Genomic DNA, 15516 nt, shown 5'->3' with positions numbered 1-15516 from the left:
TGTAATACAGAATATTTGACGATACATAATCCCATGTAGAGCACTCTTCAAAGAATGAATAATTCCAGCCCTACAGTACATAAAGTATATTAACGATTCTCTTTTGAACACAAACACTCTGCTGCTCAGCTCAAACCCTATACTCTAAAAAAAAGATAAATCTGATGGAGCTTCCCTTATTAAAACCCCTCGACGACGCCCGATGTCCAGGAAGCATTTTTTTCTCATCCACGGTCCTCGTCTCGAACTTTAACGAACGTCAGGTGCACGAGGTGAAACTAGCCCTCACGAATTTCATGGTCCTTTCGCAAACTTCCACAGCCTCTGCGGAAGTTACCCACGCTTGTCTACTGCTCCTCGAGGACTCGAAGGTTGTTCGCGTCGGTCAGGCAGAGAAAATGGCTGGTCATAGGGGTGAGACAGGGGTGGACGAAGAAAAATGTCCAGGGGGTTGCGCGAGGAGAAGGTTATGAGATCGTTCCACGGCACGGTCTGCTTTATATTCTCCTCTGTATCCCGCGTTATGAACTCGTCCTTTTTCCCTCGTGGCGGAACGTCTCCCGCGTATGTACGTACCTCAAAGGCATCCGGATAAACGCGCACCTCGCCGCAGCGGCGAGGAAAGACACGCGGGGAATGAAAAACAGAGGGACGGGGAGGTATTCGGAGAAAACGAAAGTAGCGAGTGCACGTATGAGCATGAACAGTGCGGGGTGAAGGCACGAGTGAAGGGGTGGCAAAATATGTGGGTGGTGAAGATAGAGTCGCAACGATAAGCCATGGCTGCGACGCTGTGCATCCTTCGTGCTTGGATTCCGAGAAAGGGAGTCGCGATGTGAGGATGACTGAAGTGTATGCTGAAAGCTTTATCTTGTTTACTTCAATAGGGGAACTGTTACTGTGTAATGTCCTTGTTACACTGAAGGTCATTATAATTGTTTATTATATTTGGCATATGAAATTTTGAGGCGTAAAAATGAGGTGCAACCTGCACTTCTAACTGCAAGGCTGAATAATAAATTGCGAAATGAAAATTCGACGAAATGGAGGCTGAATAATTCGGTGGCACGTTTGAAAGCAGAATACACGGAGAAAGCATGAATATTTGAGGGGAGTGAATTATTCCTTGCATCACAGTTTAAAATGGGAAAGAAAAAACGCGATGATAGATGAGCGTGCTTACGGTGGCTCTTCCATACCAGATGAGAGTTAATATACTATTTAATGTATGATTGAACTAGGGAATTAGTCTCGCAGAGGACAGAATCTTTACCTATTTACTACTAGAGGAATTATTTATTGAAAGAGAGTAATCAGGATGGTTCAGGGAACGGAAATTATGTGTGTCAATTAGATGATCCCGAACGAGTGTCCGACGTGAATGTGAGGCTGGATGTTGCGTGTTCGTTGCACCCTGGGAGCGATGACAGAGATAGTGTCACTCGTCTAGCTAATTACTAGGCACTAACTATACGACTTCTGGGAGCGGGTTTATGAATGGGGTGTGTACGTAGCAGGGGTTGGACGAAGGGGTTGGTGTAGTTCAGAGGCTAGGATCTTGATGTTTGCATAATAGACGAACAAGGATGCCTATACACTAGCCATCTATCTTTAGGATAATGCTGCGAGATCTACTTTGAACAATCTCGGAGTTTCATCGCTTGACAGGTATCATTTCTCATTTCTGCATGCAGTATCTAAAGATAAGGGGTATAGAGCTCATCGATTTTCGGAGATTTTTATGCGGATCTGACATCGAGAAATCGAGTACCTTTGCATTTAATGAAGAGCCTGTTATCTTGGAGATCACTAGTTGATCTCAAAGGAAATTTTATATTTTTTGCTAGTATATATTTTGAGTAATTCTTAGAGTTTTAGATACCTTAGGTAGATGAGATAAAAAGCGTTTTCTAACAACTGACTTCAACTTAATCCTTAGTAGAAGAATTCTCCAGTAGTTGAACCTATGATAAATCAGCCGAAACTTCTAGAAAACGATATAGTGTTTTGCTGTACTCCTATTTTATCGATTTCTGTATATTCCGACCACTGAATTTGCATCTATATTTTACATATTTATAAAGGGTCAATTTCGACTGTGCTCTTTCACCCCTGACAAAAAACACAGCATGTATCGAATTCGAGGCTCGCTGAAATTACAGGTAACCCCGAAAACCGCGCACCAATAACTCCAATATAACTCGCGCACGAAAATATCATCGGCTGCGTGGTATCGGAAATAACGGCGACCTCGTTCGCTTTCACACCAGGAGGGACGCTTTACTATAGCGAATTTCAATCGGCTATCGCGTCGTCTTCCATTCTCATAACTTGTCCAGAACCTCTTTGTCTTTTAATCGCAACTTAATCCTTGTCAGTTCTCCTGAAAGACTCATCTAACACCGAGAATGTCATTAGCACGTCTTTCAACATCAGAATTGAAATTGCAAGTTACAGACATCGAGCAATTCTTTTTTTAAATACACAGCCCTAGAGTAAAGAATTTTCAGGTGCAAGACATTAAAAAATCCAAAACTTCGATAAAAAGTTTCACTGGATCACGAACACACGTTGAAAAAAATGAAGTTCACCGAGGAGTTGGAGGGCGATAATCGGTGGAAAGTCTTCCCTTTGCTCTAGACTTATCAGCGTGGTATAAGGATGGGCTCCAGGTGGTCCTTACAGCAGATAATGGCGTCGCAGTCTGCACATCCGCTAATTCGTAGTAGGAGCTTCGGAACTCCTGGAGAACGCGGAATCCTGACGGGAGTTTCAGTTATCGCTCGAGTGGCCTCCGGACGGTTGTAGCAGTGGGACCGGTAATTGGTGTCTGAAAGCTGTTTTCAGGCGGAAACCAATCGTCCTCCTCGGTGAAAGTTCCACGGCCACTCTGAGAGTCGTAGTTTCCTCCTGCCCAAGCCACGGACTCGAGTTACAACAGCTGAATCGGGCCAGATGTCGAGCGGAAGGGGGAAGAAAAATTGTGGGCGTTGGAACGTGAAAGCTGTCCAATAGCCAGCCTTTGGTGTCTTTGCTCGGTGAAAAACCGCAATGCTTTTCAATGTTCGTGTTTCAAGGGAAGCTGGAGAAGTTTCTCTAAAAAAGGGAGACAAACTGCTGAGTGATTGCTTTGATAATAAAATTTGGTTAATATAAGTAATTACTTGATGATGGAAATAGAAGTTATTGGAAGGGATGCTCTTGATTACAGAAATTAATTACAGATAGGTGCGTTGTATAATTTATTTGGTGAATTGTGCATTAGCTTCTCAGTGAAACACACAGTAAAAATTTTGACTGAAAGAGACATACAGTTCCCTATTTTCCCCACAATTGCACGACTATGCACGTGGAGCAATCTGGGACACTTGTTAGCGTTAATTTAACGTCCCGGCTCATGAAAGGAACAGTGGCTAGATCTCAATTGTGAGGCACAGTGAAAGAATCAGCGAAAAGCGCGGCCGAACGAGGTGAAAAAGCGGAGATTAAGAAGAGGAGCGAGCATCCCTTATCTTGTAACAGTGCCAAGCACGAGGGGGGATGGTAAAGGGAGAACATTAAGAGATAAAGGATTCCTCGTCAGGGAATTTACGACCAATCTCGTTTCAGAGTACTATTCGTGGCCTCTTAAAACGCGTGCCAGGATCTCTTATTCGATGAGACATTTATTACATCGACATTTCTCATAAAAAAATATGTAAAATGAATAAAAAGAAATAGGTGCGTTGAAAAATAACACATTTATGAAAAACCTTTCCGCAAACGGGAGTGTAATATTACAGCAAATTATTCTCCCAAAATATCCTCTTAAACCATTTGTAAATTCATGGTAACAATTTGTAAAGTAATAATTCACAAAAATATGAAGAGTATGAAAAATAACATTTAAATGTTCGCTTCATGGATTCCGACAGGCGATATCCAATATTTCCGTTAATTGGTAGAACAATGGAAAATATCAAATTTCCAGGGAAAAGGCGAACATTGGATCGGTGTATGGATTCCGAGCTTCGATCTAATCAATTCGCCCGAATATTGAATTCGTTAAAGCGTTGCATACCCGGCACGCCGCGTCGATAAAATATAATTCCGCGAGCACGAGATAAAAGTTACACTAGACAAGACTCACTGACTCTCAGTTTTACTGTCGATAGTCCACACTCTTGCCCTCCTTGTTCAACACTGTGGAGCCTGTGACGCAGGCTTTCTGCAACATGTGCATACAGCCTGCAGGCCTGTGCTATGCAATTTGCTACAGCATTATGCGTTTATTGCGTGCTGCAACGCGATGATGAGCTCGGTAATCGATTACGGCGAGGAAATTGAAATTTTCGTCCCTCTGGTATGGAAATTATTTCAAGGGAAAAAGAAGAAAAATGGAAACAGATAAATATTCATAAGTTGCATCTAAGGAACAGGTGTAGCTACTGAGTTCTACACTTTCAAATACAAGTGAAAACATATCTCATGGAACAGACGACTTCACTGAATAAATAGAAAGCCAAGTTAGATTTATGTTCCACGTACGAAAGTCTGATTGTTTGTTTCAAGTTGACGCGTGCGCTTGCAGAGGCAGAAACATGTGCATGCAGGTCAGACGTTTCATGCATTCGTTGCATACATCTGACTCGTGGCATAGTCAGATTGCGCGGCGTTTCGTCGTTTGGCACGTGCATTCCTAGAAAAAGAAACCCATGAAGTTTACAAAGGAGTTTATAGCAAGGAAACAGTGGGAGGGATTGTGCTTTACTTAATTTCTTTGTGGTATTTAGAATATAACGTTGTACTTGAGGCGTGAACTGTTTTTTGAGGGCAATTGTGTTATTCTTTTGCCTCAGGCTCGAAGAACGTCAGACGTCGCAACGATGTGAGAGGAATACATGGGTGCACACCAAACGGGCAAGGAAGACTCGACGAAATCACGAATACGTGGCGGGACGTTAAGCGGGGTAAGTTTATTTCACTGTAGTATAAATAATTTTGTACTATTTTGATAAAAAATGAAGACTTTTAAATGAAATTCTACACCAAGAAACTGAAGCATATTTTTTAACCCTTCAAATAGTTGGTACACCTTTCGTATTCGATGTAATTTGGTCTATCACTGCAAACAATAATTTTAACCATATTCTACTGCGCGTTAAATAGTTAGAGTCTTTTCTTATATATTGATTTATAGAAATTCGAGGTACCATTGGATCACGTTCAAAATTCGCTCCCAGGCGGTCCATCACTCAAGTTTCTTCCCCTAAAAATTGGATTTCAGGCCGCAACCTGGCTAAGGGTTATCGGAAGATTCTGCAACTGAAAGATAAATGGTCACGGCATTCAGATAAATAAAACTTCCCAGCAACCCCTTGGAGGTTGGAATTTCTTCGTTCGAGGCAGTACCAGAAGTGCGCCTTTGAATTTCTTCTCACGTATCTTAGCCAAGGGAGCCAATATATGACGAATAAAGAATAGAACGGGTGACAATCGAAAGCTTTCAGCCTCCCAAGAGCCTAACTTCCTATATAACCACATTTCTATAACAAACAAATTTTTTACGACTCGTGAAAATGGAAGAAGGGGTTAAAAATATAAAAAAGTGGGCAAAGTAGGAGAGAGAAGGTAAAGTAACTGGCAAATAGGAACTAAAAGAATATTAGGGGACAAGGAACAGAAAATTTCTGGGACATGGATCAAGACTGGTAGTTCGAATCCCCAAGGCCTCCTGTGAAGTTGAGAAGAGACAAGGTTCTTACCCCAGGGAACATCTGTCTCCCTCGAAGCTTCGAATTCGCGGCTCCAGGGGTGTGCTTGTAACTTCTGGGAACAAAATAAAACAAATGTACCCGCGTGTACTCTGCACACGTTTGCCCGCCAGAGGGTTGAAGCAAGTATCAAGCTCTGCAAGACTGCATTCATACTGTAATCTTTCTCCCACTATCTTTCTTGACTGCTGACATCACTTCTTCTTGACGTACTTCTTGCCTCTGCTTACAAGGGATCATGAGCGCTTTTGTTCTTTAAACCCCCAGCAGTGCAAGTAGAATATTCGAACTTCTTGCTCTCCATCTCGCAACATAAAAGCTAAGGAGGAAACTCTAAAAGCAGCGAAGAAATCAGAGAGTGCACAGCGGCTGACAGGTGTTTCGCGCAACGTTGCATTCAGAACGACAGCTGGAACATTATGGGAATAGTTTGACGATAATTTCTGTTGTGAATTGTACAATGGAATTCCTGGCTCACCGAAATCGTTCGAGATCCGATCGTGGGGCCGCAGACTGGATAATACATTTTCAAAATAGTAGGGGATTGTCCGTTTCCCTCGTTTTCGAGCACTGGGTTGGAACGTATCGGCCACAAATTTTCGAGTGTCATCGAGCGATTTGAAGGGAAAATGGAATCTGGTCTTTACGTGAGAACGGAGAGATACAGATGTTCTGTTTGATAAGAAAAATAAATTGTTTATAGTGTAATTCCATCATAAAGGATGACAGGAATCTCGTGGCAACAGGAGCGGGAGAAATACGAGCTCGGAATTCTTGGGGTGTCGGTCTGAAAGCCACAATTTTATCTGCAATTGCGGCACGCGGGCTCGCTTTGAAAGTGTCTGCAAACTCGGCGAACGTCGAGGCGACAGAGCGAGCGCTCGAAGAAGATTAGGAACGCGGCTGGAGGAAAGCGGTCTGCTCGATCTGGCTGGCACAAAAGGATCGTGAAGAGGGGCGGGAAACGGGGGGGAGGGGAGGAATCGAAGGAAACGCGAGAATCCATTGGAAAATAGAACGAGACAAAGCGGCGGTACAGTGGCCCGGAGCCGCGATTCGATGCTCGACGCTTCCTGGCTTTCGACTATCGTCAAAGGACGAAAATTGAACCGCAGGAAGCTGGGGCCGCGATCGAGAAAAGTTCCGATCGCTGTCGAGTTTTTCCATCGAAAGGAGTGAAATTCGCGCTGCTGTGCTCGGAGAAATAAGAGGGAGGATAGGAACGTCGATTTCGCGACAATTGTCTGTATCAATACGGAACTTACGACGAAGGGAAAAGGAATGCGGTGGAAATATTCAATTAAATGTCTCGGGAATTTTTGTGTTTGATTTAGGTTCGATCAATTATTCGAGACGCTAGCATTCAAGGAATTTCCACCTTTCTTTGAAGGAAGAATAGTAAAAAGAAGCTTGCATAATGCATACTGACCACTCAATTTGTATTTCATTGATTCTTATCTTCTTACTGAGTTATAACATAAACGATGCATGCAATAAAAATGCAGAGATTAATTTTGTTTTGTGCGCGCTTTAAACATTTTGGAGAATTATTAATTCATGTAATTTTTCATCAGTTTCTACGCAGAGCTGACAATACAGAAATTTAGTAATGCAGTTTTGTTCTGCATTTGTATGTTTTCATAACGATATATTTATTACACAATACTCGTTTATGACTATATTTGTAAAAAGATTAAACTGTAGTAATACCTGATTTTTAGCACTCAGCTAGAATTTTCGGTATTGATTTGCCTGTAAATCAATGATACCAACTTCTATAGATATCCTCTACCTAGCTATCAAGATAGATTCTTCTCAAACCTTTCTATTTGTATTTTTATGCCACTACCGATGATTGGAGGATGGAGAGGAAAGCTCCTCCAGCATAGCGAACAAAGTAACAAGAAACTCGCTCTTCCACGAAAGAGAACGTCGATCACGTTTCAAGAAATTAAATGATCATGGCTTGCACTCGGCCATCGCGAGGGTCGACTTCCTCCCTTTGAAAACTCTGAAGCGTATGGGGAAGGACAAAGGAAAGCTTTTCTAATGAAGTGGGCAATTCACTAACAACGCCAAGAACTTGCCTCAGGGATAATTAAGCTTTTTGTTAATATCTCGTTTAATGGTAGTTTGCGGTGGACCGATGTCACGAGAGTAACGCCTCGTTTCAGGAAAGGAAATACACAGCTTTTATGCAGCCACAAATTTAGTATAAATGTGGTTCGTTATATACATCTACAGTCACTTTAAAATGTCTTGTACCAAATCAATCTTTATGATTATGATCTATATTTTTTCATTGACTATACAATCATCTCTTTGTGGTATACAAAAGCTGTCTCTCTGAAAAAATTAATTAAAAGCACTCCACGCTCACGCGTAGAGAATTCGCAACATTATAGGGTTTAACTTTTCTGCACCTTCAGGCAAAGCTACCCAGAATGACTCGCGCAAAAGGCCCTAGCCGCAGGACGAGAAGCAGGAGTGGCCCCTCGATGCTTCGACGCAAAAGAAAACGCGATTCTAAGCGGGTGTTAGGTGCCTGCTGTTTCACATGTGCCTGCGAAATTAATCATGCGCGCCGTTCTCTAAGCGTTACCGCTCGAGGAAGCGACGCAATGGTGTAGTTAATACTCTTTCTGGCTCGTGCTCGAGCACAAAGGTAAAGCAGTATTAGTCAGCTCGCGCAGCCCACGAGCGTGCGCGCGAGCTCGTCTGGCTATTTGTATACAGGCGTAAACGGGTGGGGGGGGGAGCCATGTCGCGGTGTCGGCGCGTGCATACAAGTGCATGTGTTATTATGTGCAACGAGCATTCCTGGCGGCGCTGTGGTTGTGAAAATTTAATTAAAACGCGTCCCGACCGGTGCACGCGGATCTCGCGCGGATACCGCGCGTCGGCAACGAGATCCCGCTGCAACGAGTGTTCTCCTTTTAGCGTGGCTACAGGTCTGACCTGGCGGTAAATTGCATGGAAAAGGAGGATACAGGTGTTGTGAAATATGCCGTGGCAGAAACGGATGGTTCTAGTGGAGAATGACCCGCTGGTTTTTCGGCGGTGAGAAACCTTAATGGTTGATGTTGAGATTTCTGAGAAGATATTGCTTTCGAATTTTTAATTAACGTCTAAACAGGCTGTAGATGTTTAGACGTCTGTTTGTTGGACCGTGATATTTGTAGGGTATTGGAAATAGAATAGTAAGTAAGGTGTAAGTAGAATAGGTCGGCGGTATGTCAGACACTATATTGTGACGTATATGTCTGTTGTTCTTATTATCATCTGTTCCATTGTGGATGGAGAAGTTTCTTCCTCGGAATGGTACTCCTCACATTAAGGGGAAAAGGAGAGTCTGTGGGTAATAACGCAAAGATAACGAAGTGGAAGGTATAACTCATCAAGTTTAATGCGACTTAATTATAACAATTTCCCAAATACTGCGCCGCAAAGTTCACGATGATATTATAACATAGAAGAAATTCACTTCGCAGGTAATTAACGAGGAATATTAAGAGGCAACGCCAACTCTTAGCGTGGCAGTGGTATACAGAAATTGTTCAACTATGAAGATAGGGAAGAATAATTATAGATAACCACAATAAGTCTTCTTATGAGAATGTGTCTGACACGTCACGTTCTCAATCCACTTAAAGTTGACTTCGCCCGGTTTTGTCGACTCGTACCGTTCGTCTGTCTTATCACTATCTCATCCTACTCGAAATTAACTTTCTACTCAACATCTTTTTCCTCTGCTTATAATTCATTTTCATTCTAATAAAATACAAAGTCCAATTCATGTTTCTACGATTAATAATGCATTGCTCTAACAAAAGTTTTTTGTTTTGTTTCAGCGTTGAGCCTGCTGTGCGTAAAGAAATTCTCCGGCAGCGGAACGATGCTGGAAGCGCCGCCCGGAAGTCGCGAGGACCTCGTGGAAGCAGCGAGAACACCATGCACTCCCACAGGTTAGTCAGGCGTGCCCTTTATCATAAACTTTAAATGGAGATTTAGGGGATCGTTGAATTTAACAGGCCATGTGCGTGCAAGGGTACATGAGCGGCTAAATAAACAATGATAACGAGTGGCTTTCCATGCGCGCATAAATAAAAGAGAAGCAGCTCCTTCTGAAAGCTAAATTTCACGTTTAATTTTCCCTCACACAGTTGGAAACTGAACCGAACGCGTATTCCTCGTAAAGCTTACATATTGTAGAATGTACAAACCTGTGCTTTATTCAATAAATGAGTTACGATGAAGGAACTGCAACATTTCGTTGAATTTTATTGGAAAATTGTCAAATCAAAATCGTGTGAGAAGGGTGCAGAGAAATTATACTCTAATTATCTTATGGTGAATTTCATTGGCATATATTTGGAGCCCGGAAAATGTTTCGATTGCGGGAGATATTTCAATAATTAATACTTATATCGTAATGCTGGAATTAATTCAAAGCTAGAGTTTAAATTTAAATATAAACATCTAGAGCTGACAGCAGGAAAAATTCCTACTCCCGCGTTGCTGATTATAAAAAATAGATGAATGACTAACCCAGTTTCCATTTCCGCAATTAAATTTTAGCACACGGCGCACGGTTGAATACTTTGAACCAGGTCTTCCGTTCAGGTACGATTGCGCTGCTGTGGGCTCCATGTATCGTCGAATTTTACTTCATGTAAATAACACTATCCTCATATATGTCACACGATAATCAATGAATTACGCACCCCAAACTGATTATACAAGAATTTCAAGAAACTTTCACCCTCCGTAAATCCACTTTCCTGAAAAGCTATTGTTCCTTCCATTTCCAATCGAAAACCCAGCCACCTGTCCTTAGCACACAGAATTCCTATTCATCCATCACGTGAAAAGCCAAACGCAGGGGGAAGCTGTAAACCAGTGGGTGAAATTGACGGTCGATCATGCTGGAAACCGCGATTGACCGACGTCGACGAAAGACTTGGTCCCCAATGAATAGCATCTGCTTATTCCAGGGGACAACAGGTGCCATTTTCCCACGCGGTCATTTTTGGGATTGCTTTGTTCTCCATTTCACGCTCTTTCTCAGCCATCTGAATCATTTCACTGGCGTCGAAAGCCAAATTATTGACGGAACAATCGTCATGATCGTGTCAGTGGCCAAAATGGTCCTGTTTCGAGCGAGTCTGTCCCAGTTCCTTCGCTTTTGTCCCCACAAAGCGAAGTTGGTAGACGAAAGGAAGGAAGCTCGATCGATGAACCGATTCCTCTCTTCCTGCTGGCATCATTATCGCCGCAGGCCTACTTGTAACGGAGCCAATGGACGGGTCTTTTTATCTCGATGAGGCATCGCTTTCCTGCGGTGATAGACGGTAGGACTTCGCGCTACGTCAACTATAGCGAGCCTGGGTTTTATCGTCACGATGAGCCGTCAATTTTGGTGTTCCTTTGTATCGTCGAATCCATTGTCGTACGATCGATTTTTCGTGTAATTAACGCTACCTTTTATTTAGTGCTGAATGAGTACTTTGATATAGAGAACTTCAGTGACGTTGCAATATAGGTAATCAAACTGTAGCATTAAAAATACCCGAAAAATAAATCTTGGACCTCGCTACTGATACTTAAAACTAGTTGTAAAAACTCCAAAAAACAAGAGATCTTTATCTTCCAACTTCACGAGTAACAAGAAAAATCCGCAAGTCCCAAAGTAACCCGTAACTAACTCAGAGTTAGTAGAAAGGGCCAGTATTGGTCACACGTGATGTTCTACACTGCTGGTAACTCCTGACATCAATCTTGCAACACAGGACGCTGTTACGTGTCCGCCAACTTTTTCACGAAACTTATCACCTCGGCCAAACTTATCTCAATCAATATCACAGACGAAAAAGAGTGTACCACTTTGTTGCCCTCCTTCACTGGTGCATTAATTATGCAAACCGTGACCCTGTTAGCCTGATTTACGTGTACAGGTTCACAGTGTCCGCTCGAAGCTAAATGTGCCGGGGAGCCAGCGTTCCTTTGACGCTGTCGAACCAGCTGCAGGAGGGTGTAAATTCTAACCCTCGACCGTATCGAGAACACCGACAGTAATTGACACCACTTTCACGGCTAAACCGCTTTCCAATTTTCTCCTTATTTTCACGACGTAATAACTTACCGAGGTTGACGGAGTTTAGTCGCGGGCTCGGTCCAAGGGGCGAAGGCGGGAGGGGTTGCTGCCACCGCGCGGCCAGTAATGGCTACGTATATATAGACACTTCTTTGCAAAGCGGCGAGATAAGCTCTCATTGGCGACCGAAGCGTAATCACTACGGCTTCCTGAAATAGCCTGAACCCTCACTCCGTCATCCCTTTCGGTTCCGTCATTTCCCTTTCCTGAGATCCTTGGCAAAGGAAGTTCGATCCGTGACCGATAGCCATTCAGGGGTGTGTAGTTATCGTTGGTATCTCGACCTTCGATCTTTTACCATGGAAAGAGGCTTTTGTGAGATATCCTTAGAAGAAGATTTCTGAGAAATGATTGTACTGTTGTGAGGAACGCTTGGGTGATTTGGTTATTGAGAGTACTAGTAGTATAAGATGGTATTGATCAGACGAGAAGTTGCTTTACTAGATTTTCTCGATTTCTGGGAGAATGTGGTTCAGAGTTGGGTTAGGGGATGGTGATTCACGTTGGAATTTGAGAAACTGATTTGTGTAAGCAAATAGGAATTTATTAACATGACGCTTTCCACGAGATTGAGTGTACCCTTCTAAAGTTGGTCACATAAATTAGCGTCTATTAACGTAGTTCTGCTTTTAGTTACTGGTTCTGAGTAATTCTTAGCCAGTAATCACTGTAACTGGGATAACTTTTCTCTTCCATTTTCCAGAGGTACTGTACGTATATTATACTGATGATAGTACTAAACCATTCTATATATTTTTCTAATACTCTTCGATTAGCTTAATACCAGCGTTCCAGGACAGTTATCGAAGGCAATTATCATTCGTCCTCGCTTCCTTAATGCCTTGGCTCCTCGCTGAGAAAACGATCCGATTTACCTCTATTACAAATGCCCGTTGGGTTCGGCTCTTTCCTCTATATTCAAGCGAACATAATTGGAACGAACAGTTCATTACTCGTCTGTAATCAATATGGGATAATACCCTGTGAGGAGGGAACGAAAACGGCAGACGATGCAAGTACTAATCGGATTTGTCAATTATTACCGATAAATTATGGTCGATACGTATTACAGTCGCGTGATTGGATTGGCCAGTCGAATAAATATTGAAAGAGATAGTTTGCATCGTACCACGCTTCAAACCTGTCGTATTATCATCAACAGGGCCGGTTACCATCGATGATCATCGATATTTCCACCTTTCCAATCGAAATTCGTATCAAAAACTCGCCGGAGGGAGAACTCGTGAATTTTAATCGTTTCATTATAGATATTTCTTATTGATGAAACTCAAAGGGATTTGTAAATGCTTGGCAAAAAATTTTTACAATTTCAATTTTTTATAATCCATATCTAGTACCTTTTTTAATAAAAAAGGAACGGTGCTGCCTGTGCTGCATTATTAACTCTAACAGCCAACAATGTGATCGAATATTTTACTTGCTCTCTAATAATTCTTTCATAAAATACACTCGTACTACGTATCCACCACCTGCATTTTGCACTGCTCCAGCATTCGAATCGTTCAGGGAAGCAACTCCCCGAAAATTAGACTCTGAACCAACGATAACGGGGCACGAGCGCGTGGTTAACGAGGCAACAAATATCCAAAGGATGCTCCGTGTCCCCCCTATTTCCCACCCTTTCGGTATGTCAAACTAGCCCCCACCCCTTATAAATTTTAAGGAGTTTAATTCCACGTAATTACCCAAGTTTTCACCATGCCCCGCGGCCAGGGATTCGACGTGGGCGTGGAAAGGGGACAAAAGAGGAAGGGGTGCAGCAAGGGTGGGAAACTTTTTAAGATCAAGATTTTTAATGTCAACCACGGCGCTTACGTATTTCGAACGATCGTTATTTACCTTTTCGCGGGCGTGGAAGACAGTGCAAGAGTTCGGGGGATATGTGGGTGGGAAAAAGTGAGCTAACGTTCGTTCGAGTCGACGACACTTTGATTTATAGCCGGAAAATGGAAATCTCGCGTTAGGATCCAGCGGAGGTCGGGTCCCGCGGGACGCGCAACTCGGTTTTTGGACACGGTTGGAACGATATCGGTCGGATATCCGATGCTTTTTTCCCCTTACTCGTCGACTGACAATCAGAAAAAATCTTTAAAAATGCCGTGACGCTTTCAATCAATGAAACGAAGAATCATTCATTCTGCCCTTTTGTGAGAGAACAAAAGCGTATTTTGATCAGGGTAAGGAGAAGTGAAAGAATTTTTATCCTGAGTACAGTATTTTCAATATACAGGATGATAGATGGGTGACGGGATTTTCCTTTGGAATTTGAGGACATGAAAGATTCGTGTCGCTTTGTGAATAGATAAATTTAGTTCTTAGTAAACTGGAAATAGAGAATCTCTCTTGAAACAGAAAATATTACAGTGGGAGGAATTTTTTATGATGTCCAGTAGAGAAGGCTATCACTGGTTAGGCACGCGTACCTTATAGGATCACTATTTTGCGTTGTATTCTGGTATGAGCTCCTTGATATTCACAGCAAGGTATTGTACGAGCCTTTTTCTGAAAGGGATTCAAGGATAAAATTTGTGATATATGGTTCGTAAAGTGGCTTGGGTTTGATGTAAAGCATGACTCATAATAGGACTATAGAATTGAGAATAAGTCAGGTAGCAGTAAAAGGTGGAGCGGAATAGTACAGAGAAGTTTTATAGGTAATATATATATCAAAAGGTATTTGAAATGGTGATGCTGCAAACTTCAAAATTTATGTCGCGTCATATTTTTTTTAGTAAAAGTCCCAGTCCGTACCAAATCATCTCTCTTCACCGCAATTTTCCCATAATTCCTATAAAAATGCAAAAATGGAATGAAGCCATTATAAATAAAAATTATATCCGAATTTTTAACTCATCTCCCTTTGACTTTAACACTTCGCTCAAGAAGCTCACCTCTAATAATTATTTATCATTCAATCAAAGAGGTATCGAAGAACACACTTCGAACACCCGTTTTAATTCATTTATTCCATCGAACCATCTAGTACAACTTTTACAATTTCCAAGGAGAATAAAAGTTTAATTGCAGCCTTCTACTTGCCGAAGAAATAAAAGTTCTTCGTTTACCTAAGGACTGACGTCTGCAGAGCGAAAGAGAGCAGACCGAGTTTTTTGATTCGAAATGAGTTTCGACCCGATGGCATTAAGACTCACTAATGAACTACGATTAAATCAGCAGGACCTTGTGATTGTGACTTATCACTTTGCCAGGTGAGAACTCCATCAGTGGTTCAAAGAAAAATCGTATCTCCTAGTAGCAAAGCAATGCGATAACAGAATCCAATTAGCCAGCACTTCTCAGTGAGCCAGATTCTGTGGTAACTTCATGCAAGAAGGAGTCTGCCTTGTTAGAAGTTAGTCTGTGGCTTTGCTAGGTCTGCTTCTTGAACTTTTTCCACGGTGGTGGGGCTCACCTCTACGATGGAATCCCATCTCTTTTTAACTCTTTCGGGTAAGGGAGAAATTTACCCCTATTTCCTCACGTTATTGCCCAACGGCCGACGTCAGCAAAAGAATAATGAAGAATAAAGCGTCGGAGGGAGGCGGGTCACGATTATGCAGCGTCTGGAACGAAGACAGGAAGGCTGAC

The 15516-nt window shown here is 42.3% G+C and overlaps 1 protein-coding gene across 3 annotated transcripts in view; it reads left to right on the top strand.

Moving 5' to 3' along the window:
• Positions 1-15516, top strand: part of LOC143183749 (uncharacterized) — a 108021-nt gene that overhangs the window by 75850 nt on the left and 16655 nt on the right. For 2 of the 3 annotated variants that reach the window (XM_076385442.1, XM_076385441.1), the window contains exons 2-3: positions 4839-4949; positions 9605-9718. In XM_076385442.1, the coding sequence (XP_076241557.1) occupies positions 9649-9718 (70 nt within the window). In that variant the 5' untranslated portion in view covers positions 4839-4949; positions 9605-9648. The remainder of the gene's footprint in view (positions 1-4838; positions 4950-9604; positions 9719-15516) is intronic. The other variant, XM_076385443.1, reaches the window with a different exon arrangement.

This window comes from Calliopsis andreniformis, chromosome 9, assembly GCF_051401765.1.
Source record: "Calliopsis andreniformis isolate RMS-2024a chromosome 9, iyCalAndr_principal, whole genome shotgun sequence".
Lineage (NCBI taxonomy): Eukaryota > Metazoa > Arthropoda > Insecta > Hymenoptera > Andrenidae > Calliopsis > Calliopsis andreniformis.
The sequence above is the reverse complement of the archived record's forward strand: the minus strand, read 5'-3'. Positions and strand labels throughout refer to the sequence as shown.